Here is a 22,196-nt window from a genome sequence, read left to right as displayed (position 1 = left end):
CTGAACTCTTTTTTTTTTTTTTTTTCCAACATCCCAGGTAACTTCTGTTTGGTTACCATCACCACCATCACTGTGCCCCCACCACACCACACAAAATGCTCCTAACTGCTGGGGCCATTCAAACCTGCAGTTCTCCAGCTCTGTTTTGGAAGAAAAAAAAAAACAACAGTTATGTATTTGAGACAGAGATAGATAGAAAGAATGGGTGCCCCAGAGCCTCTAGCCACTGCAAATGAACTCCAGATGCATATGCTACATTGTACATCTGGCTTATGTGGATCTTGGGGAATTGAACCTGGGTCCTTTGGCTTTGCAGACAAGTGCCTTAACAGCTAAACCATCTCTCCAGCCCTGAAACCTGCAGTTCTGATTCCTTGATTGCTGTCTTTTCTACAAGAATGATCTCTTGTGTGTGTGTGCAAGTGTGAGGTCAGAGAACAACCCTGGTGTCAATCCTTGCCATCCACTTTGTTTGAAGTAGTCTCTCATTGTTCACCAGAACAATTAGCATTCACCAGGCTAGATGGTCCAAGTGTCCTGGGTTCTCCTGTCTCTGCCTCCCATCCTGCCATAGGAGGGCTGGGATTACACACACCCTCTATAGCATGCAACTTTACCTGGCTTCTGGGAATCCAAACTCAGGTATGCATGCTTGCATGGCAAGTGCCTTATCCACTGAGCCATCTCTCCATACCTGGGTTTTTTTTTTTTTTTGTTTTTTTTTTTTTGTTTGAGGTAGGGTTTCACTGTACTCCAGCCTGACCTAGAATTCACTATGTAGTCTCAGGGTGGCCTTGAACTCACAGCAATCCTCTCACTTCTGCCTCCCGAGTGCTGGGATTAAAGGCATTCACCACCACACCTGTCTATTTTTTTTATTTTTACTTACCTATTTGAGAGAGACAGAGAAAGAGGCAGAGAGAGAGAGAGAGAGAGAGAGAGAGAGAGAGAGAGAGAGAGAATGGGTACACCAGGGCCTCCAGCCACTGCAAACAAACTCCAGATGCATGCAACACCTTATGCATCTGGCTACGTGGGTACTAGGGAATCAAGCCCCAAACCAGGGTCCTCAGGCTTCACAGGCAAGTGCTCATTCACCAAACCGTCTCTCCAGCCCCTTAAAAATATTTTTTTAAGCAGAGAAAATGGGTGTGCCAAGGCCTCCAGACACTGAAAATGAACTCCAGATGCATGTGCCTCCTTCTGCATCTGGCTTATATGGATCCTACAGAATTGAACTGGGATCCTTTGGCTTTGCAGGCAGACACCTTAACCGCTAAGCCATCTCTCCAACCCTCAAAAAATAAGGGCTGGAGAGATGGCTTAGCAGTTAAGGTACATGCCTGCGAAGCCTAAGGACCCAGGTTCAATTCTCCAGGTCCCACGTAAGCCAGATGCACATAGTGGTGCTTGTGTCTGGAGTTCATCTGCAGTGGCTAGAAGCCCTGGCATACCCATTCTCACTCTCCCTCTGACTGTAATAAATAAAAAGAAAATCTTGAAGCTGGGCATGGTGGCGCACGCCTTTAATCCCAGCACTTGGGAGGCAGAGGTAGGAGGATTGCCGTGAGTCTGAGGCCACCCTGAGACTCCATAGTGAATTCCAGGTCAGCCTGGGCCAGAGACCCTACTTCAAAAAACCAAAAAAAAAAAAATAATAATAATAATAATAAATAAAATAAAATAAAATAAAATAAATCTTTTAAAAAAATAAATAAAAATTTTATTGGGAACTTTAATACATGAATATATTGGAAATTGGCTATATTCCCATCTAGTTATCTTCTTATGTCTCCTTCTCTCACTCCCATTCCATTAAGTGCCCTCCTCAGTGGAGATATGGGTAGTCACTGTGGGGTCATGGATGTACCAATCAGTTCTGTGTTGAGGGCAGTGCCTCCCAGTACACCTTTCCGTCCTTGGCTCTTACATTCTTTCCATCTCTTCTTCTGTTATGTCCCCCGAGCCTTGGAAGGACATGTTAGAAGTCTACATTAATGTTGAAAACTCTGCAGCCTCTTATTTTCTACTTTGATGAGCCCTGAGTCTCCTCAGTGTCTACCGCCATCTCCCTGGAAAAGGTTCCCTGCATAGCTATGAGAGCAGCCCTCCTATGCACCACTTCTTCATCTGGGGAGAGCTGACAAATAAGAGATTTGAACCAGGGCTGGCAGCTCCCAGCCCCTGTCCTGTTCCTTGCTGCTGCTTCTGTTAACCATCAGAGGCATTTCGTGGTCCAGAGTCAGTTTTTACCCTGACATCTCAGCTTAGAGGGCTCAGGTACTAGGCGGGTAGTGTAAGCTTGGAACTGTGTGCCATCATCACCTCCATGGCCTCCAGGAAGCGATACCTCCGGCGGAAGGCAGCTCTGGGACAGCTGAACACCGTTCTCCTGGCGGCTCGGCCCCTGCTTCTAAGAAGGCGCAGGCTAAAGGTGAGGGTTCAGGAAAGTCTCAGGGTAGAAGCCAGGCAGCCTTGGCTGGCCAAGTGGGGTGAATCCCAACAGCATCTCCCTTCTTAGCCTAAATTTGTAAAGATAGATGTTTGAGAAACCATTTTTTGCTAAACTCTTCCCATTTACCTCTGGCCAATGCAGGCTGGGGACCCAGGGGCCATTATCTTTATTTGTCCTACCCAGCTGCCAGGCCTGGGTGCCTTCCATCCTGTCTGGCCTCCTGTGGCCCCTTTTACTCTTCTAGGCTGATGACTCCAATTTGAGGGCCATAAAGCAGCTCAAAGGTCAGTGCCCACATACTGCCCCCTCCCTGGCTCCTCCCTGGCTGGACTTTGTCCCCTGGGACCTTCTTTCCTCCTTTCTCACTTCCTCTCAGTGCTAGACAGGCAGTAGTGTCCAGAGCACAGAGGCCGGTGAACGCTCTGGAGGGTCATTGGCAGGTGGGGACAAGCTGTTTGTCAAGCTGACCCCTCTCAGTCCAGGCTGTTGTTTTCCTAGCCTCAGGGACTCCTGGTGACAGGAGGGGATGCTGGCCTGCTAAATTGGGGAGATGCTGGAGGAAGGTTGCTGCTGACTCCTTACAGGGTAGTGTGGGGGCACCAGCTTTTTCCCTGTCTCTCTTCTAGCTTGGACGTTCGTGTGGCTTACATAGTGGTGAGGCCTGCGAGAAAGTGGCAAATATGGTAGGTGGTTTGGAAGCAAGAGGGTTCTGGGTGGGTGTGAGCCTCCCAAGTCTGTCACAGCTTGGGGAAGGGTGGGACACACAGCTGCCACAAGGGTTCTATAACTCATGTGCCCCTGAGCAGAGACTAGGGTGCCTCTGGTTTCCTTCGGAGGAATCTAGGGACCCACTTGTTAGAGTTACCAGAATGAGGGACCTTGGAGGGGATGTTATTCATACTAGGGATGAGGGCGTGAGTGGTCCTTCTTGGCTGTCCCTTACTTTCTGTTTACTTGGTCCTCTCCACCAGGACCTGGGGCGCTTGGAGATCCCAGCTGAGCTGGCCGCCATGCTGAGGATGGCAGAAGGTGAGTGCCTTCGCATCCCTTGACATGCCTCTCCCCTAAGCTGCCCGTCATCTGCAGATGGTAGCTGGCAGCTGATGGGGATGGTGGAGCACCGGAATGGCTCTGGGATGCCCACCACTCACTTCTTCCAGGCCACCAGGACATCCTGGCCGGAAGTATCACCGAGTCCCTGCCGCCTGAGGTTCCTGTCCGGCCCAGCCTGACCCTCCCACCGGACATTGACCAGTTTCCCTTCTCCAGCTTCGTCTCCACCAGCTTTCAGGTGGGGCCCCTCTGCCCAAGTACTTTCTGCTGCCTGAGTGTTCCCCACCTCGTAACACCTGCCAGGCAGAAGCCCTCATGTACCCAGTGGCCAGCAGAGCTGTGGGTGCAGGTGGGCTGCTTGGAAAACACCTGTTAAACTGAAAAGTCCAACCATAGAGTGTGATTTCAACCTTGAGGCCACACCTTTACTAAACTTGTGGCATTGCCCTGCCCTTAAAATTGTCCTTAAAGGATGTTCAATGAGAAGGGAAACTATTCAGGCCAGAGTGTTAAACAGAAAAACAAATGCACATTGGGCATAATGGCACACACCCGTAATCCCAGCACTTGGGAGGCAGAGATAGGAGGAGCACCATGAGTTCAAGTTCAAGGCCAGCCTGGGCTACAGACTGAGTTTCAGGTCAGCTTTGGGTCTGCCTCAAAAACAAACAGGCCAGGTGTGGTGATGCACGCCCTTAATCCCAGCACTTAGGAGGCAGAGGTAGGAGGACTGCTGTGAGTTCAAGGCCACACTGAGATTACATAGTGAATTCCAGGTCAGCCTGGGCTAGAAGGGGACCTTACTTCAAAAACAAACAACAACAGCAGCAGAGCCTGGTCTGTCCTAACTGTCCGGCTTTGTACCTTCCCCTTATGCCTACCTTGTAGAAGCCATTGCTTTAAAAAATATGTATATTTATTTGAGAGAGAGAGGGAGGGAGGAAGAGGCAGATAGAAAGAATGGGTGCAGCAGGTCCTTTAGCCACTATAAACAAGTCCAGATGCATTGTACCTACCACCTTGTGCATCTGGCTTACATGGGTACTAGGGAATTGAACCTGGGACCTTAGGCTTTTCAGGCAAGTGCCTTAACTATTAAGTCATCTCTCCAGCCCCAGAAGCCATTGCTTAAGTAAAAAGACCCGTTGGGTGGAAACCTTATCAAAATTGCACATATAGAAGGATCCCAATTTTGCTTAAAAACAAAGGAGGGTGAGTGCTGGGGTGTGTATATCTATGCACAAGGTAAGACAAGAGAGAGGCTAACTGCTAACTGGTTTTCCTCAGCAAGGACATGCTGTTGGGGACTTCTCATTGAGCCTGGGTCTGTCTTTCCATGTAACTGAGTCTGGGCTTGACTTTGAAGTTCTTCTACTCCCCTCGTGCTGGAATGGCAGGTGTGCATTGCCACACCTGGCTGTTGTTTTTGAGACAGGGTATCCCTGTATAGGTCAGGCTGATCTTGAACTCCCAATCCTCCTACCTCAGAACCCCAAATGTTAAGATGGCCTGAGTGGACCACCCTTGTAATGGAGTTTTTATATTTTCTTGGTAATGATGGCTTTTATTTTCTTTTTTATCCTTTTATGTACACATGGATATCAGTTTTTTAATTAAAGAATAAGCCATATTTCTTTGTTTTGAGTGTGTGTGGTGGTGTATGAATGTGTGTGTGTGCATGTGCGCACACACATGCGCAGATGCACGCATTCTGTGTGCACACCTCTTTTCCTGAGACAGCATCTTTTTCTTTTTCCCCTTCCTTCCTTCCTTCCTTCCTTCCTTCCTTCCTTCCTTCCTTCCTTCCTTCCTTCCTTCTTCTTTCTTTCTTTCTTTCTTTCTTTCTTTCTTTTCTTTCGAGGCAGGGTCTTACTCTAGCCCAGGTTGACCTGGAATTCACTATGGCATCTCAGGGTGGCCTCGAACTCACAGCATCCTCTTACCTCTGTGTCCCGAGTGCTGGGAGTAAAGTGTGCACCACCACGCCCGGCTGACAGCATCTTTTTCTGAACCTGGAGGTGGCTTTTGTGTTAGACTGGCTGACCAGTGAACCCCAGGAATGCTCGTGTCTCCACCTTCTCAGTGCTGGAGTTATAGCCGTGCCTGGCTATCTAAATTTATTTATGATGTGTGTGTGTGTGTGTGTGTGTGTGTGTGTGTGTGTGTGTGTGTGTGTATGAATCCAGGCTCTCTTGCTGCTGCAAATGAATGTCCATCTGATTTTATGTGGGCAGCTGGGGAACTGAACCTCGGGCTGGCAGTAAAATCAAGCACCTTTAACTGCTGAGCCATCTCTCCAGCCCCATACGTGGTTTGTTTAATGTAGGTTCTGGGGATCGAACTCAGATCCTCATGCTTGTCCAGTGGGCACTCTTACCCGCTTAGCCTCCTCAGCCCCTTAAGCTGTGTATCTAAGATGGCTATGCGGCTAGCTTCTCTCCCTGTCCCACGGAGCATGCTTCTGTGGGGCTCCACTAGGACCGTCCTCTCACTGGTCAGCATAAAGGACAAGCACCATGTCAACTTCGTACCCTCTAGGAGCCATCTCTGCCCAGCCCAGGCCAGCCACTAGCCAAGCCCCTGACACGGCTGGATGGTGAGAACCCTCAGCATGCCCTGGAGATCAACAAAGTGGTGAGTGACACCTTGGGGAGGCACAGGGCAGGGACCTTGCAGGGGACTGGGAGGGCACGCAGGAGCCTGGCTGGCTTTGCATTGCAGATGCTGCGGCTTCTGGGGGACGGATCCCTGAAGTCCTGGCAGGAGCAGACGATGGGTACATACCTGGTGCGGCAGGCACAGCGCTGGCCGGGACTGCGCAACGAGCTCTTCAGCCAGCTGGTGGCCCAGCTCTGGCACAACCCGGATGAGCAGCAGAGCCAGCGTGGTTGGGCCCTCATGGCTGTCCTGCTCAGTGCCTTTCCCCCTACGCCCTCTCTGCAGAAGCCATTGCTCAAGTAAGAAGCCTCATGGGTGGGGACTTGGTGAGTGGGACCCATGCACCTCACCTCACAGCAACTCTGTGTTGTCTGCACAGATTCGTGTCTGACCAGGCCCCCCAGGGCATGGCAGCATTGTGCCAGCATAAGCTGCTGGGTGCCCTGGAGCAGACACCACTGGCCCCTGGAGCCACACGGACACACCCACCCACCCAGCTTGAATGGAAGGCAGGATGGCGGCGGGGCCGCATGGCGCTGGACGTCTTCACCTTCAATGGTGATGGCCGCCTCCTTCATGGCCTCCCCAATTCCCAGTGGAGCCAGCCCTGCCCTCCTCCTGCTTCAGTCTCCCCACTGCCTCTGCTCTGTGGTCCTCACAGCCTTCCACCCTGCTTTTGAAACAACCCCTCTCCAGTGGGGGTGGGCAGCAGCCCCTCACTGTCAGTATGAAGTCCACTCTCCCTCACCCTTGCCTTCCCCCTCCCCCCCATGCAGAGGAGAGCTACTCCGCAGAGGTGGAATCCTGGACTACAGGAGAGCAATTTGCAGGGCGTATTCTACAGAGCAGGTAACCAGAACGGACCAGTGTCCCCATCCTCAATCTTCCCAACCCACTCTCTCACTATGCATGCCCTAGGGCCCAGGGATAAAGGCTTCTTTCTCCCCAGGGGGCAGAGACAGGGACAAGGGTTTAGGGTAAGTAGACAGTGTCAAACTAGGTACAAGATGGAGAGCAGAGAAGAGATTTTAAATATTTTTTTGTTGATATTTATTTATTTGAGAGCGACAGACACAGAGAGAAAGACAGATACAGAGAGAGAGAACGGGCGCACCAGGGCCTCCAGCTACTGCAAACGAACTCCAGACTCACGCACCCCCTTGTGCATCTGGCTAACGTGGGTCCTGGGGAACCGGGGTCCTTAGGCTTCACAGGCAAGCGCTTAACCGCTAAGCCATCTCTCCAGCCCCAGAGAAGAGATTTTAAATGAGGGGATATGTGAGAGACTAAGGCAGCTGGGTGGGGTTGAGCTCCTGGCCCTGCATCTCACACAGAGGATGTGTGGGTCATCTGGAAGGACCTCTAGGGCTCCCTTTCCCAGGTACCCCCAGCCTGCCCCTTTCTCCTTGTCCCGGTGAGCTTGTCATTAGCCCACCTGACCACCCCACTGCTTCCTCTTGTCCCACCCAGAGGCATGGAGGTGCCCCCTCGTGGATGGTCTGTGTCACTGCATTCTGGGGACGCTTGGCAGGATTTGGCTGGCTGTGACTTTGTGCTGGATTTAATAGGACAGACTGAGGACTTGGGGGACCCAGCTCTTCCCCACAGCTATCCCATCACTCCTCCTGACTTGTAGGTGCCACCCAGTATCCCACCCCCTTCCTATCCTGCCCCTGAACCTGCTGGGGATCCCCTGAGCCACTCTGTCATCTTGTGATGTACAGATCCTGTTAAAGACAACCCCCTCACCTAACCTACACCTTTGCTGCTCCCTCACCTTGGAGGTGGCACGACATTAGCACTCTTAACTACATACTGTTTCCTGCAGAGCCCAGGATATCCCCCCCGCTCCTGGTGTCCAGGCCCCTTCACTACCCCCAGGACTCCCTCCAGGACCAGCCCCAACACTGCCCAGCAGAGGCCGTCCAGGTAAGTTAAATGGAGGCAGGCAGAGTGCCAAGAATGGGCTTGAAGGTGGCCCCTCACCCTGGTGCATACATCAATCTACCCTTGCCTCACAGGGGCAGCCAAGGCAGAAGGAAGCCTAGACGGCTTCCTGGACCACCTTTTTGAGCCCGTTCTTGCCCCAGGCCTCCGCGTGAGTACCTGTCTCCTCCTCCCCGCTCTGCTCCAGCACCCTTTTTGTTTCTCCTGAACTCTAGCTTTGACACTTTGACCATGGTCCGTTTAGGATTTGGAACAAGGCCATGCCCTAAGCAATCGCATGAAGGGAGGGGGCTCCATCGGGCCCACCCAACAAGGCTACCCCATGGGTGAGTGGGGCTGACCCTCTTAGGCCCAATGGCACAAGCAGGTGCACCCTGGGACCCCATAGGCAGCTGGGGTGGGAGGTCCCCAACACTCTAGTGATCAGTGCTTCTTGTCATCTGGGGTGGGGAGGAAGCGAGAGGGCCCGAGCTGAGGTAGATCTAAGAGTCTATCTCCCTAGTCTATCCAGGAATGGTGCAGATGCCTGGATACCAGCCAGCCATGATACCAGCGCCCATGATGCCAGCAATGGGAACAGTCCCTGCCATGCCAGGTGAGGCTGGGCCAGGAGAGAGCAGCTGTCAGCTCCGAGGCTGGAGGAGGAAGGGTTCTACCAGGAGTCCACGGGGCACCCGGACTCAAGCTCTGCCCATGGTGCTCACCTGCCTTGACCCACCTGTTGTTCTCACAGCTGTGATGGTGCCACCACAGCCACAGCCCCTGCTTCCCAGCCTGGACTCCAGGCAGCTGTCAGTCCAGCAGCAGAACTTCATCAACCAGCAGGCGCTGATCCTGGTGAGAACGGCGGGCCCTATGGGCTGGCCGGAAGAGTGCAGATGTGAGGGGTGGGCCAGGTAAACTTCTTGCCTGACTTGCCACCCCTCTCCCCCCTTAGGCCCAGCAGATGACCACCCAGGCCATGAGCCTGTCCTTGGAGCAGCAGGCCCGGCAGCGGCAGCACCGAGCCCCTGCTTCTGAGGCTGTCCCTCAGGCTTCTGGGGCTGCCTCACAGGCCCCGCCCTCAGCCATTGTCCCCAAGCCCAAGACGTCCCCTGCCCCCAGAGAGAAGCCAGAATGTAACTTGGAATCTTCAGATACCTGCTTTAATGTAAGGAGCCAGGGCTAGGCAGGGGGCTGGGATGCGGGCAGCAGGTGCCAGGTCTGCTGGAAGCCACCACCGGGTGGTGAGCGGGGTGGTTCAGGGCGTTATGAGAGGGACATGGTGGACGGGCTGCTTTTCACTTCTTACTTCTGCCAGGAGGAACCCTCAGAGGAAGTTGAAGAGAGACTCCAGAGACCCAAGAGCTTCCAGCAGAAACGAGACTATTTCCAGAAGATGGGTGAGGGCACTCAGGATACCAGCCCATGTGGATGCTTGTCAATGCCCGTGGTGGCCAGGGGAGGGTGGGGTGGACCCTCCTCCTCTGTCAAGTGTGGCCTGTCCAGGAGCCAAGACAAGCAGGTTCATGGGGCTGCTGGGCAAACACAGATGACAAAGAAGGCCATGTGGGACATTTACAGGACAGCAGATGAGCAAGGTGGAGTCGGTGAAGCCTCGGGCCAAGGTTCCCATCCCTCAGGGGGATGAGACAGAGGAGGAGGAAGAGGAGGAAGGAGAAAGAAGAGCAGGTGGGTGGCCAGGCAGGGGTCCTAGAGCCCTTGCACCTATGTACAGTATCAAACCACCCCCTCCTCTGCCAGTGCTGTCCCCTCCTCGGCCCCCCGTTGTGAAGAAGCCACTGAAACAAGAAGCTGAGGCTGAGCCAGCAGAGAAGGCTGCTCCAGGCCCGAGCAGGCAGGCCCGGGAGCCAGGCCCGAGCAGGCAGGACCAGGAGCCGGGCCCGAGCAGGCAGGACCGGGAGCCGGGCCCGAGCAGGCAGGACCGGGAGCCCAGCAGGCCTGCAGTGCGCAGCACGGAACCTGCCCCTCAGAGGCGAGAACCCAGCCGGGAAATTCGCAACATCATCCGCATGTACCAGAGCCGCCCGAGCCCTGTGCCCGTGCCCGTACAACCCAGCAGGTGGACCCTAGGGGCAGGTGGCCAGGGCGGCTTCTCCTCAAAGACCCTATGGGCTGGTAACCTCTTTTTTTTTTTGTCCCTGGAGGCCTGTCAAAACTTTCCTGAAGAAAAATGACCCTAAGGACGAGGCTTTGGCTAAGCTAGGGATAAATGGTGCCCACTCACCTCCATTGGTGAGTCTTCCCTGTCCATCTTCTCTAGGGCAGGGTTGATCTGTTGGGAGTTCAGAACTCTCAGGAAGTTAGTCCTTACCCATAGACTCAGCCCTTGTATCTTCTGTGTCCCCCCAGCCACGGTCCCTCAACCAAGGGAAGGGCTCCCCACCAGCTGTGGCTCCTCGACCCAAGGCCCGTCCACGACTTGAGCCCTCCTCCTCCATCAAAGAAAAGCAGGGGCCCCTTCAGAATCTGTTTTGCCCACCTGTGACCCAGGCACCCCCACCTCCACCAGCACCCCCACTGCCTCTGTCTGAGGAACCTCAAATGCCTTCAGCAGAGCCTTATGGTGAGGAAGCCATGTTCGCATGCAGCAAACCCCCTTGAGGTGGGAGTGGGACTCCTGACAGCTTCTCCAGACGGGCTTAAGTCATATTCGCCTGGCTAAGGCCAACTAGCTGCTTGGGCTTCCGGACATTGGAGCTCTAGCTTCTGCGGTCCTACCCAGGGCACAGCCTGGGCCTCTCTGGCAGTGAGGGACTGACACATAGGATGCTGTTCTCAGCGCAGACCTGACAACTCCATGGAATGAATGTAGTGGCTAAGGTTGGTGTGTTGAGGCACACCAGGGAAAGCTTAGAGCTAGAAATGAAGGCAGGAGTGGTGCCAGGAGTAACAGTGAGGGGGCATCCTGGTTCTGGCAGCCTTCATCTGAGGCCTCTCACCGTTCCTTGTGCCAGCCTTGACAGAGCCCATGGAAGACTGGGGTGTCTCCACACAGCTCCTTGTGCCATCAGGCAGCGTGTGCTTCTCCTATGCCAGCGCACCCTGGAAGTTGTTCCTACGCAAGGAGGTGGGCATGAAGGTGGAGCCTCAGCCCAGCCTGTTTGAGGGAATCCCCAGCATCTCCCCATGAGCCATCTTGTCAAGGTGGGCCTGGGAGGGCAAGGTCAGCCTGGCACCATCTGAGCTCCTTGCACGCTCCTCTAGGTGTTCTACCCCCGTGAGAACTTCAGCCATCCCTGTTGCCTTGGCCTCCTCTGCCAGCAGGTGAGAACTTGCCCACCTACCACCCTGCTCTATCTGCAGACAGGCAGCATCCTGGGCTCCTTGTCCAGCACCTGGGCGAGGTTAACAGTCATGTGAGCGGCCTGCGGGACACTTGCTGTGTGCCTAGCTCTGTCTTACAACATCCCTGCAAAGCAGGGACTGAGATCAGCATAGTGTTACAGCTGAGGATTCCAAGCTGAATGTCACAGTACCAGCACAGTCTCTGGCACCTGCTAGGTACTTCATAAATGATGGCTGCTGTTTTGGCAAGGCAGCACTTATCAGCTGACCCAACAGCAGCAGCTGGTAGGGACTCAGGGCAGAGTGGTCAAGGGCAGGAGCGCAGGTGGATGTAGGGTGAGGAGAGGAGCTGTAGATTTGGACTGGACCCTGGACTCGGAGCCCTCTGGTTGTCCCAGCTCCGCCTCTGCTTCAGCATGCCCCCGGGGACACTACAGAGTGACCTCTGGGTCCTCCTCCTTTTCCTCATGTTGTCCATGGCTGCTCTGGGGTGGGCTCTGGCCTCAGGATCTGCTGGTGACCACCTGGCTCTGCCTCAGATCCTGCGGGACACCTTTGCAGAGTCTTGCATCCGGATCTCCCAGGATGAGCGGCACAAAATGAAAGACCTGCTGGGTATGGGTTCTGGGGCTGGCATGTGGGGGCCGGGCCTGCCCTTAGGGAGGAAGTGACGTGGGAACACCATGTAAACAGGGGACCTAAGGATAGCATGAGCCCCTCCTGCCCACAGGAGACTTGGAGGTGGGCCTAGACTCCCTTGCCACTGCTGAAGACAGCGTCAAGAAGCGCATTGTGGTGGCTGCTCGGGACAACTGGGCCAATTACTTCTCCCGCATCTTCCCGGTCTCGGTCAGTGATGCTGAGGGTGGGAAGTAGGGACGCAGGGCACAGGTTCATGTCCTCTGCAGGCTGGACAAGAGCTTGCAAGGCAAGGGATAGACAAAGTACAACTGCCAGCCCTGGGGAGCTCTGGGTGACCCACCCATCTTCCTGACAGGGTGAGAGTGGCAGTGATGTGCAGCTGTTGGGTGTGTCTCACAGAGGACTGAGACTGCTGAAGGTGACCCAAGGCTCCAGCTTACACCTGAACCAGCTGAAGACACTCTGCTCCTACAGGTGAGTTGGCTCAGAGCCTGGGCAGGGAGGGTGGGTGTGACGAAAGGACGTCCCCGGCTCATGCCCCTACCCTATCTATGCACAGCTTTGCGGAGGTGCTGGGTGTGGAGTGCCATGGCGATTCCACCCTGGAGCTGTCTCTGAAGAACGAGCAGCTCGTGCTGCACACTGCCCGGGCGATGGCCATCAAAGCCATGGTGGAACAGTTCCTGGATGAGCTCAGGAAGGCAAGTGCGGGCTGGTGGGGAGAAAGAGCAGGCAGCCACCTCTGAGCCATTTCCTGCTCTGCTTCGCTTCCCTGAAATGAGACTGGAAATTTAGGCAGGGTCCCTAGAACTCCTTGGTGCTGGGCGGAGGGGTGGGCACCCAGGGCAGGGAGTTGTTCCCTGGCCCACCCATCTACCTGCCGGCAGGACTCCGGCTATGTCATTGCCCTGCGCAGTTACATCACTGATGACCACAGCCTCCTCAGCTTCCACCGTGGGGACCTCATCAAGCTGTTGCCAGTGGCCACTCTGGAGCCAGGTATCCCAGCAGCTGGTCTCAGGAGGCCTCTGAGGGGGCCAAGAGGCTAAGTGGGTGGGTCACCATTTGGGGATACCTTCTAGGCTGGCAGTTTGGCTCTGCTGGAGGCCGGTCTGGACTTTTTCCTGCTGATATGGTGCAGCCCGCTGCTGCTCCTGACCTCTCCTTCTCGTCGGGCCAGAGGACCAGCTGGCAGCACAAGAGTAAGCTGCAGCAGCCTGGGGCACCGGGACTAGCTCCAGACCGGGCCCTGGAGGTGAGGAGGACGGGGAGGTGGAGGCGAAGCCTAACTTGGAGTCTCAGGAGGAAAGGGCATGATGGCCTCTGGTGCTGCCCAATTCCTGTGGTGGCCTGGTGGGCAGTGCTCACTGTGCTACTGTCTTCTCGACCCTCTCCTGATCCCTACCTTGTCTCCCCAGTAAAACTGTAAGGCCTCTGCAGGCAGGGGCTGGGCCCTATGCCCAGCTGGCTCCCACGTGGTACTTAGTTCAGTGCCTCCCTAGCAGATGGTCAATAAACAGTCTTGACTTCCCTGGCTTCTGGTACCGCTGTGCTTGGGGCTGAAGGGTGCTGGGACAGGGCCTCTGGTCCAGACTAGTGGGCAGCTGGGTGGCACCAGATTTTCTGTGCTCCCAGCGCCCCACCCGCCCCCGGAGCCAGGCATATAGTGATGATTCGGAGGCCACCAGTTTGCCCTCCGTCACGGCCTACACCTCTGTGTCCAGTGACTCCCACAGCTACACCATGCAAGAGTTTGCTCTGCGCTACTTCCGGAAGCCTCTTACTCTGTGAGTACCCTGAGTCTTCCCAATATGAGCCCCCTGCCCAGACCCACCAGGCCACTGCTCTCAGAGCTAGGGCAGAAAGGCCAAGCAGGTAAGGTTGATTTCTCCTCTGTCCCCTACAGCCCGGACCACACAGGTAGAGGTGCTAAGGAGGCTTCAGTCAACCTGGTGCAGTACACAAAGGTAAGGGCCAGGGTGGGGAGGAGTATGGCCCGAGGATCTACTTTCTGACTCCCACAACCCCAGATCTACAGCTAACCCTCTCTGGCCACAGGCTCCTATCCAGGAATCTCTCATCAGCCTGAAAGAGGATGCAAGCAGGCAGGCTGTGGCGGGCTTCCGGGGTGAGTGGTTTCAGGCATCCTTGGTCCTACAGTCACACTGCCTTGTACCTGAGCACCTGGCTCCCCTCTCTCCTTGAGGTCTCCCTGGCTCCTCCCATCTACCAACTCAGAAAGCTTGCTAATGGTCCCTGGGCCTCCACACTCCTCTCCTACCTGTGTTCCCACTCACGGGTTGTGGAGTCTGTGGCATATGGGGCTGGAAGACAGTGAATGGGTCCAGCTGATACAACTCACCATGTGTGGCCTTGGGCACCTTCAACATTTCCTTGATCCTGTTTCCTACTCCACAAAGCCAGGGAGAGTAAGGCATCAGGTGGTCTGTAGAGCAACAGTATGAACCAGGCCAGACCCCAGCCCAGCTCACTGTGCTCCATATCCCACCTGCAGTTCTGATGCAGTTTATGGGGGACCAGTCTAAGTCCTGGAGGAAGGATGAGTTGGACCTGCTGTATGAGCTGCTGAAGGTAAGCCGGATGTGTGCTAAGCCCTCCCTGAGTGAGGAGCTCTTCTGGTCCTCCAGCCAGGTCTGAATGGAGTCCCCCTTCCTTTGGTCACCATTTCTTCTTCTCCCCTCCCAATGCCCAAGTTTTATTTTATTTTATTTCTTTTGCTTTTTTGAGGTAGGGTCTCACTCTAGCTCAGGCTGACCTGAAAATCACTCTGTAGTCTCAGGGTGAATACCCAAGTATTTTAAGAGACTTTTTCAAAACAGCTCACAGCATTAAGCTTTTGGATCATTCTGCCATTGTATAAGCTACAGGTGCTTGCCAGCACTCTTTAGTAGCATGTTTAAAAAACTAGAGAGCTGGCTGAGTGGCTAAGGCATTAGCCTGCAGAGCCAAACAACCTGGGTTCAACTCTCCAGTACCCACATAAAGCCAGATGCACAAGGTGGCATGTGTCTGGAGTTTGTTCGCAGTGGCTAGAGGCCCTGGTGTGCCCATTCTCCCTCCCCCAAATAAATAAAATATATATATTTTAAAAACTGGAGAGTTGGGCTGGAGAGATGGCTTAGTGGTTAAGCGCTTGCCTGTGAAGCCTAAGGACCCCGGTTCGAGGCTCGGTTCCCCAGGTCCCACGTTAGCCAGATGCACAAGGGGGTGCACGCGTCTGGAGTTTTCGTTTGCAGAGGCTGGAAGCCCTGGCGCGCCCATTCTCTCTCTCTCCCTCTATCTTTCTCTCTGTGTCTGTTGCTCTCAAATAAATAAAAACAAATAATTAAAAAAAAAAAACTGGAGAGTTGCTGGGCATGGCAGCACACGCCTTTAATTCCAGTACTCTGGAGGCAGGGATAGGAGGATTGTCATGAGTTTAAGGCCACCCTGAGACTACATAGCGAATTCTCGGTCAGCCTGGGTTAGAGTGAGACCCTACCTCAAAAACAAAACAACAACAAAACAAAAACTGGGGAGCTGGTTCAGTACTTGTTTGCAAAACCTGCAGACCTGGGTTCAATTGCTCAGTACCTACACAAGGCCAGATACACAGTGGCATATGTGCCTGGCATTTCTTTGCAGTGGCAAGAGGCCCTGGCACACGTATTCTCTCCCCTCTTCTCTCCTCTCTCCCTGATTGCAAAATAAATATTAAATAATTAAAAAGTGGCTCAAGCCAGATACAGTAGCTCACACCTATAATCCCAGCACTTAGGAAACTGAGGTAGGGGAATCAGTGAGTTTGAAGCCAGCCTGAGCTACAGAGTGCATTCCAGGTCACCCTGGGCTAACCTGAGACCTTACCTACAAAAACTGAATAAAAATGCCTATGAATCAAATACTCAGTTTCCATAGGGACTCAATTAAGTGTAACCCTTCCCTATTGTTGCCATCCTGCCAAGCCTACCCTAACATGTCAACTCTAGTAGTAATTAAGTTAAATTGTCCCTAACTATTCCTTCTAACCCTTCAAAAGTATGTGCTGGGTGCTTATGACATTCTGAGGGCATAGCTGTAAACCCAGAAAGACTACGTCTCTCATAGGAGGGGCCAGTCAACAATGGCATGTGTTTGGGAGTGAAGATCCTTTGAGAGAATATTCAGACAGGAAGGGCTGCTGCCAGGGTGACAGCTTGTGACAGACCTCTGAAGGAGGAAGTGTGAGACATGGGTGCATGGGATCTAGGCAAAGGCAACAGTCCTAGCTAGAGGGTGAGCCTCAGCACCAGCAAGGCCAGCATGACTAGAGTACAGTGAGCAAGCGAGGGGAACGTGGAGGACAGGAACAGGCAGGGACAGTAGGCCTTGTAGGCCATCATAGGGACTCACTGTTCACAATCAATGGTTTTCAGATGGAAATCAATTTTTTTTTTTGAGAGAGAGAAAAAAAGAGGGGAAGAAGGGAGATAGGGAGGGAGGAAGAATTGACACACCAGGGCCTCAGCAACTACAATTGAACTCCAGGCACTTGCACCACCTAGTGGGCATGTGCGACCTTGCACTTGCCTCACCTTTGTGTGGCTTACATGGGATCTGTGAAGTCAAACCTGAGTCCTTAGGCTTCACAGGCAAGCACCTTAACCACTAAGCCAGCTCTCCCACCCTTTTATTGAAGAGGCCTTGCTTATATTTCACAGGGTCATTGTAGTTGTTGAAGATTCTGGGGGCTTAGGGACAAAAAGAAGTGACTGCAATGACCCCAGGTGAGAGAGGGTGCTGGCCAGAATCCAGAGATAGCAGCAGAGGGGAGAGGAAGGAAGACTCAGAGCCAGCAGGGATCACTATGGAGTGGGGCACAGCAAAGACCTGCTCAGTGAAGAGCAACCTGGGGCTAGCCGAGCATGTTTTAGACTTGGAGGGCCTGAAATCTCAGACTTCACCAGACATGGCAGCAAGTGCCAGTAATCTCAGCATTCAGAAGGTAGAAGCAGAAGGATTAGGAGTTCAAGGCCACCCTCAAATTCATAGCAAGTTTCAGGTTTGCCTGGTCTGCATGAATCCCTATCTCAAAACAACAACAACAAAAAGCAGCCAGGCATGGTGGCGCACGCCTTTAATCCCAGCACTTGGGAGACAGAGGTAAGAGGATCACCATGAATTTGAGGCCACCCTGACACTACATAATGAATTTCAGGTCAGTCTGGGTTAGAGTGAGACCCTACTTTGAAAAGCCAAAAACAAACAAAAGCAAAACAAAAAGCAAAAAGAAGTTCCAGACCTCCAAGTAACAGGCTTGGGACTCAAGGGAGATGATCCCAGGCTGGAGGCAGGTGCCAAGTCACCAGCTGGGGAGCACTGAGGGGACAAAGGCATGCAGTGGTGGGGGCCAGGAAGACAAGTAGAACTGCAAAAGAGAGCCACGAAAGCTTAGAGAGGCATCAGGAGAAAGCAGCTTAATGACAGTGACCAGTGCTGGCATGTCTTTGGGTTCTATTCCCAGCACCACCATCACAAAACAAAACAACAGTGAGTAACCAGTTAGGCAAATGCTCTCAACTGTTCAGCTGAAAGACAGAGAGGTGACCAGATGGTTGTCATCTTGACTCAGCCCCAGCCCATCACCATTAGCAAGACTTCTCTCTCACTATCCCAGCCATCACCCCTGAGCTCTACTGCCCTGCGACCTTGTCTCCACAGCTGTGCCAGGAGGAGGAGCTCAGGGACGAGATGTACTGCCAGGTCATCAAGCAGGTCACAGGACACCCCCGGCCGTGAGTGGGGATGGCTGAGGTAGGGCACTCGGGGCAGGATGGCGCCTTGGTCCTGTTGGCCTGAAGCCCGGGCTGTGTGCCCCACAGGGAGCGCTGTGCTCGGGGCTGGAGCCTCCTCAGCCTCTTCACAGGCTTCTTCCCCCCGTCCACCACACTGATGCCCTACGTGACCAAGTTCCTGCAAGACTCAAGCCCCAGCCAAGGTTCCCATGGGAGGGGAAGGAGGGGGACTCCCAGGGCTCCCTCTGGTGAAGGGCCTGGGCACACTCATGACCCACACCCCAATTTGACCATCTACAGAGCTGGCCCGGAGCAGCCAGGAGCACCTTCAGCGCACAGTCAAATATGGGGGGCGGCAGCAACTGCCATCACCGGCTGAAATGCAAGCTTTACTGGTACTAGGGGTGGGCAGATGTGCCTTTGGGGACTCCTTTGGAATGGAGGGAAGTGTCCACAGGGATCTGGGACTTCTGACTGCTGGTGACTGACCCTATAATCTGCCTGGCAGAAAGGACAAGCAGTCCGCCTGCTTCTAATTCACATGCCTGGGGCCATGGAGTACAGGACAAATATTCAGACATTCACGGTGAGCAGGGGCTGTTGAAGAAAGTGGCCGTGAGCCTCAGCTTTGAGTCTCTTGCCTCTTCCATCACCACGGCCCTGCTCATGTGCCCAGGTGGTAGGAGAAGTGCTGGAGGAGCTGTGTGGGCAGATGGGCATCACAGACCCTCAGGAAGTACAGGAATTTGCTCTCTTCCTCATCAAAGGTGAAGGTGAGTTCAGGGAGGGCAAGGAAAGGGCAGCTGGGCTATCAGGGGAGGAAAGCCCACTCGCTGAGCCAGTCTACTCCATGGGAAGGTAGCTTGTGATCTCCATGCAGGTGACCTGGTTCGACCCCTGTGGCCCCACGAGTACCTCAACAGCATAATGGTGGACCAGGACTTAAGTCTGCACACGCGGCGGCTTGGCTGGGAGAGCCCGCTGCACTTCGAACACCCCACCTACGTGAGCATCCACTATAGCCAGGTCAGCCCCTGCCAGTACCTGCACAGCCCTGCTGCCCCAGGAGGGTGAAATTCAACTCTGACCTCTAGACCCCTTCCTCGTGATGATGTGGATCTGTGGCAGTGGGAAGGGATGGTGGCAACAACAGGCTTCAGCCCCTCAAGCCACCAACTGCTGGGCAAGTTGTGGTACAACTTTTGCTTTCAGGTGCTGCGGGACTACCTGCAGGGGAAGCTGATGGCCAGCGCGCAGGCAGATGCTCAACTTGCCCAGTTGGCTGCCCTCCAGCACCTCAGCAAGGCCAGTCCGAGCCCTCCCTCAGAGTGCGTGAGCTCAGCTCAACCCCTCCTGTCTTGCCTCCCCCACATCCTCACTTCCATCTCTGGGCCCAGGCCTCACCACTTGGCTTTTCCGTGACCTGACCAGACTGGCCTAGAGCAGTGGACACCTGTCTTATCTACTCCTCCCCAAGCTCCTCTGGGACAGGGCCCTTTATCTTACCCACAGAAGGCACCAATTCAGCCACTGAGCACCATATCACCTGCTCTATACAAGGTAGCCAAGGGCCATGGGCCTAACTGACCCAGGCTGTGTATCCTAGGCAAGACCTGCTGGCCTACATTCCCAAGCCACTGCAGTGGCAGGTGGACATGGCGACCATAAAGACTTTGGTGGGCCAGGAGCTGAGGCAGCTGCAAGAATACAGCCCCCAGAAAGCACAGATAAGCTTCATCGGTGGGTCTGGGGTAAGGGGCTGCAGGGTGGAGGCTCAAGGCCATTCTCGGGGGGAAGGGGTGGGGTGGGAAGGACAAGGAGGCTTCTGTGCTTGTCCATCTTCTACCTGCCCTAGGGGGAACAAAATGAGGCAGGGCCTCTGTGGTCAGAACTCCTGCCCTGGCTCTATCCCCAGAGGCCACGCGCCAGCTTCCCCTCTTCGGCTATACCGTGTATGTGGTGCTGCGGGCAAGCAAGCTGGTCCTTCCTGGGCCTGTCTTCCTGGGGCTCAACCGCTGGCACCTCGTCCTCATGGACCCCAGCTCCCAGGTAGGCACAGTTCCTGCCTCTGTGTTAGTGTAAACTCCTCAGGCCACTCTTCTAACACCATGCATTGACACCTACTACCTCTAAGCCAACCTCTGCTCTCTCTGCTACTACCCAGAAACTGTGCTGCTCCATCACCCTGAAGGATCTGCAGCGCCTCCACCTACTCAGTCCACTGGAGGATGGTGGCCCGCCTGGCCTGGAACTCAACTATGGCTCTGCAGACAGCCCTCAGACCATGTGGTTGGAACTGCCACAGGTAAGGGGCCATGGCTTCTGCTGCCCTTGGAAGGAGGATGTATCCAGCTCTGGCAAGGAGTAGGAACCCAGGTCCAGGCTGGTGGCCCCTGCTCAGGAGCAGTGTAGGGGAGGCGGGGATGGGGTGTAGGGATCTGTGCTGACGTGTCTCTGTCTGGCAGGCCCAGGAATTGCAACACACCATTGTCTTCCTACTGGACGGCAGTATGACCTCCACTCAGTGGCCAGGCAACTGAAGGAGGCAGAGTTGAGGAAGAGGTCTCTTCCTGGCTCAGATCTCACCAATGGACTGCTATGGATGCTGGCCAATGGTTTTGGTTTGGTTCTCAACTGCCTAGCTCTTCTCTGAACCTTGTGGTGGCAGAGCCCAACTGGAAGCCATGAGATAGGGCTACCAGTTTCCTCAAGCATGCAAATAAGTAGACACACTCCTTGTGAGGTGTACTAAACCCAGAGTGAGGTGCTGTTGGAACTTAGCTAGGGCATCTGATGTTGCCCAAGTGGGGGAGATGCCTACTCACTTCCGGGCCCTTACCCAGACGCTGGAGCAGCAGCTGCTGAGGAAATAAATGGACTGTGTGTGTGTTGTGTGTGTGTCTGAATCAAGACAAACAGAACTTTATTCCCTTGTAAATACATCAGTTGGGCCTGGCCTTGCTGACGAGCAGCTGAGCAGGCCTGGGGTTTGACTTGATGTACTTCTTCCCACAAACTTGGCACCTGGGGCAACAGTAGGATCTCAAGGAAGCCTGGGAGGTGTGTGGGAAGAGGTGACCTGAGCAGGCTCCAGTACCTTCAAGCAGTCCATGCCCTGGCTGAGAACTTAAATATAAGGATAAAGGCCAATGCTTCTTCTCCTGGCAGCAGAGAAACCACCCAAACCTTCTAACCTGGGGATGTGGTCAAGAACACCTAGCCATGAAGATCAGAGGAGGATGTCTGGGGCCACCTCCAAAGTGAGGTATGGTTAGAAAGGGGATGGAGAAGAAGGACCCTGAGAAAGTAGGTGCCTCTGGCACATGCCTGCCCATGACAGAGCCAGGAGGATACTGGCCTTGTCCACTCAGCACCAGGCTATCCCTGTGGGCCACACAGGCTATGCCAGTCAGCTTCACTCTCACAGCGGGTGTGGTCATGAAAAAATTGCTTGATGAGGTTCTGGGCCTCTTCCTTCACTGTAGATTTAAGGAGGGGACAATGTGAAGAAGTAAGGAGCAGGCCTTTCCCATAGACACCCCCCCGGCCCTGACTAAGGTGGTACTCACCACTCTTAGGAGAGGCCTTCTGAGTCAGCAAATGTGACAGGTGACGGGCAAAGCCTTTGAACAACTCCTAGATGGAGGAGGAAAGCAGAGAGCACCAGCCCTGCCTTGGGCCCCAGAGCCACTGCCAAAGGCCAAGCAGACCCAGGGAGGGCAGGGGCAGGTCTTGGCCTTAGGCCTGGCTCCTCCCCACCCTATATTATTTTAGGGGCTGCCCTGCCTCCCCATCACACCCAATATCCCAGGCCCTGGGAGGGCAGGCCTACTCACTCTACCTTGGATGTAAACTTGCCCTCCTTGTAGAAAGGGGTCAGATACCTGACCACAACATCTGCTGCCTCCTTCAGGGTGATGCCAGGAGCTGAGGGCTGGCAGGAGTCTTGGGCCGCGTTGTTCATGGTACTTTGATTACTGGCCAAGGCACTGCCTTTGACCTCAGCCAAGACGGAGGGCTTAGTTGAGGGACAAGGCCGCTTCCGAGCCTGGCTCTCTGGATTCTCCTGGACAGGGCCACAGTATGAGTGGGTCACTCAGGTTCCCTTTCACTGGCACTGCCCTTCTAGAAGCCTGAACCTCAGCACCCACCAGGTGGCTCCCTCTGGCCTGTTCCACCTTCCTCTAGAGGGTGGGAAGAAATGGTTTCCCTGAACCCAACCAGGGCAGAGCAGCTCCTGGCCTTTTCTCCCCCCCTCACCCCCAATGGCCAAAGCTCTACAGTACCTGTTGGGGTCTGGGCCGCTTGCTCTTCTGGGTTTCCTTTGGAGGACTGGACTGATTCTCGGGGAGCCCCTGGACACTGAGTAGGCAGGTGCT

General features: G+C 54.4%; 2 protein-coding genes across 3 annotated transcripts in view; one reads left to right on the top strand and one right to left on the bottom strand.

The window, feature by feature from the left end:
- The window catches only part of Myo15b (myosin XVB), a 40,053-nt gene extending 19,347 nt beyond the window's left edge, over positions 1-20,706 (top strand). Inside the window, exons 22-64 of the mRNA XM_045159068.1 lie at positions 2,341-2,434; positions 3,082-3,138; positions 3,427-3,484; positions 3,616-3,746; positions 6,047-6,142; positions 6,230-6,465; positions 6,546-6,724; positions 6,943-7,015; positions 7,637-7,798; positions 7,995-8,095; positions 8,188-8,264; positions 8,358-8,439; positions 8,616-8,708; positions 8,847-8,950; positions 9,051-9,263; positions 9,414-9,495; positions 9,677-9,784; positions 9,857-10,175; positions 10,261-10,348; positions 10,466-10,679; positions 11,071-11,183; positions 11,321-11,380; positions 11,941-12,016; positions 12,132-12,250; positions 12,399-12,517; positions 12,603-12,744; positions 12,931-13,042; positions 13,126-13,298; positions 13,679-13,830; positions 13,950-14,010; positions 14,102-14,171; positions 14,559-14,635; positions 17,744-17,817; positions 17,905-18,020; positions 18,118-18,212; positions 18,326-18,403; positions 18,494-18,590; positions 18,698-18,843; positions 19,030-19,145; positions 19,424-19,557; positions 19,733-19,866; positions 19,982-20,122; positions 20,283-20,706. Coding sequence (XP_045015003.1) covers positions 2,341-2,434; positions 3,082-3,138; positions 3,427-3,484; positions 3,616-3,746; positions 6,047-6,142; positions 6,230-6,465; positions 6,546-6,724; positions 6,943-7,015; positions 7,637-7,798; positions 7,995-8,095; positions 8,188-8,264; positions 8,358-8,439; positions 8,616-8,708; positions 8,847-8,950; positions 9,051-9,263; positions 9,414-9,495; positions 9,677-9,784; positions 9,857-10,175; positions 10,261-10,348; positions 10,466-10,679; positions 11,071-11,183; positions 11,321-11,380; positions 11,941-12,016; positions 12,132-12,250; positions 12,399-12,517; positions 12,603-12,744; positions 12,931-13,042; positions 13,126-13,298; positions 13,679-13,830; positions 13,950-14,010; positions 14,102-14,171; positions 14,559-14,635; positions 17,744-17,817; positions 17,905-18,020; positions 18,118-18,212; positions 18,326-18,403; positions 18,494-18,590; positions 18,698-18,843; positions 19,030-19,145; positions 19,424-19,557; positions 19,733-19,866; positions 19,982-20,122; positions 20,283-20,357 — 5,047 coding nt within the window. The 3' untranslated portion in view covers positions 20,358-20,706. The remainder of the gene's footprint in view (positions 1-2,340; positions 2,435-3,081; positions 3,139-3,426; positions 3,485-3,615; positions 3,747-6,046; positions 6,143-6,229; positions 6,466-6,545; positions 6,725-6,942; positions 7,016-7,636; positions 7,799-7,994; positions 8,096-8,187; positions 8,265-8,357; positions 8,440-8,615; positions 8,709-8,846; positions 8,951-9,050; positions 9,264-9,413; positions 9,496-9,676; positions 9,785-9,856; positions 10,176-10,260; positions 10,349-10,465; positions 10,680-11,070; positions 11,184-11,320; positions 11,381-11,940; positions 12,017-12,131; positions 12,251-12,398; positions 12,518-12,602; positions 12,745-12,930; positions 13,043-13,125; positions 13,299-13,678; positions 13,831-13,949; positions 14,011-14,101; positions 14,172-14,558; positions 14,636-17,743; positions 17,818-17,904; positions 18,021-18,117; positions 18,213-18,325; positions 18,404-18,493; positions 18,591-18,697; positions 18,844-19,029; positions 19,146-19,423; positions 19,558-19,732; positions 19,867-19,981; positions 20,123-20,282) is intronic.
- Recql5 (RecQ like helicase 5) overlaps positions 20,703-22,196 on the bottom strand; it is a 53,042-nt gene continuing 51,548 nt past the window's right edge. Inside the window, exons 16-19 of one of the 2 annotated variants that reach the window (XM_045159065.1) lie at positions 22,104-22,194; positions 21,702-21,883; positions 21,387-21,453; positions 20,703-21,296 (exon numbers count right to left, since the gene is read on the bottom strand). In XM_045159065.1, coding sequence (XP_045015000.1) covers positions 21,411-21,453; positions 21,702-21,883; positions 22,104-22,194 — 316 coding nt within the window. In that variant the 3' untranslated portion in view covers positions 20,703-21,296; positions 21,387-21,410. Of the gene's footprint in view, positions 21,297-21,386; positions 21,454-21,658; positions 21,884-22,103; positions 22,195-22,196 lie in introns of both variants that reach the window. The other variant, XM_045159064.1, reaches the window with a different exon arrangement.

The sequence above is a fragment of the Jaculus jaculus genome, chromosome 9 (assembly GCF_020740685.1).
Source record: "Jaculus jaculus isolate mJacJac1 chromosome 9, mJacJac1.mat.Y.cur, whole genome shotgun sequence".
In the NCBI taxonomy this organism is placed as follows: Eukaryota; Metazoa; Chordata; class Mammalia; order Rodentia; family Dipodidae; genus Jaculus; species Jaculus jaculus.
The sequence above is the reverse complement of the archived record's forward strand: the minus strand, read 5'-3'. Positions and strand labels throughout refer to the sequence as shown.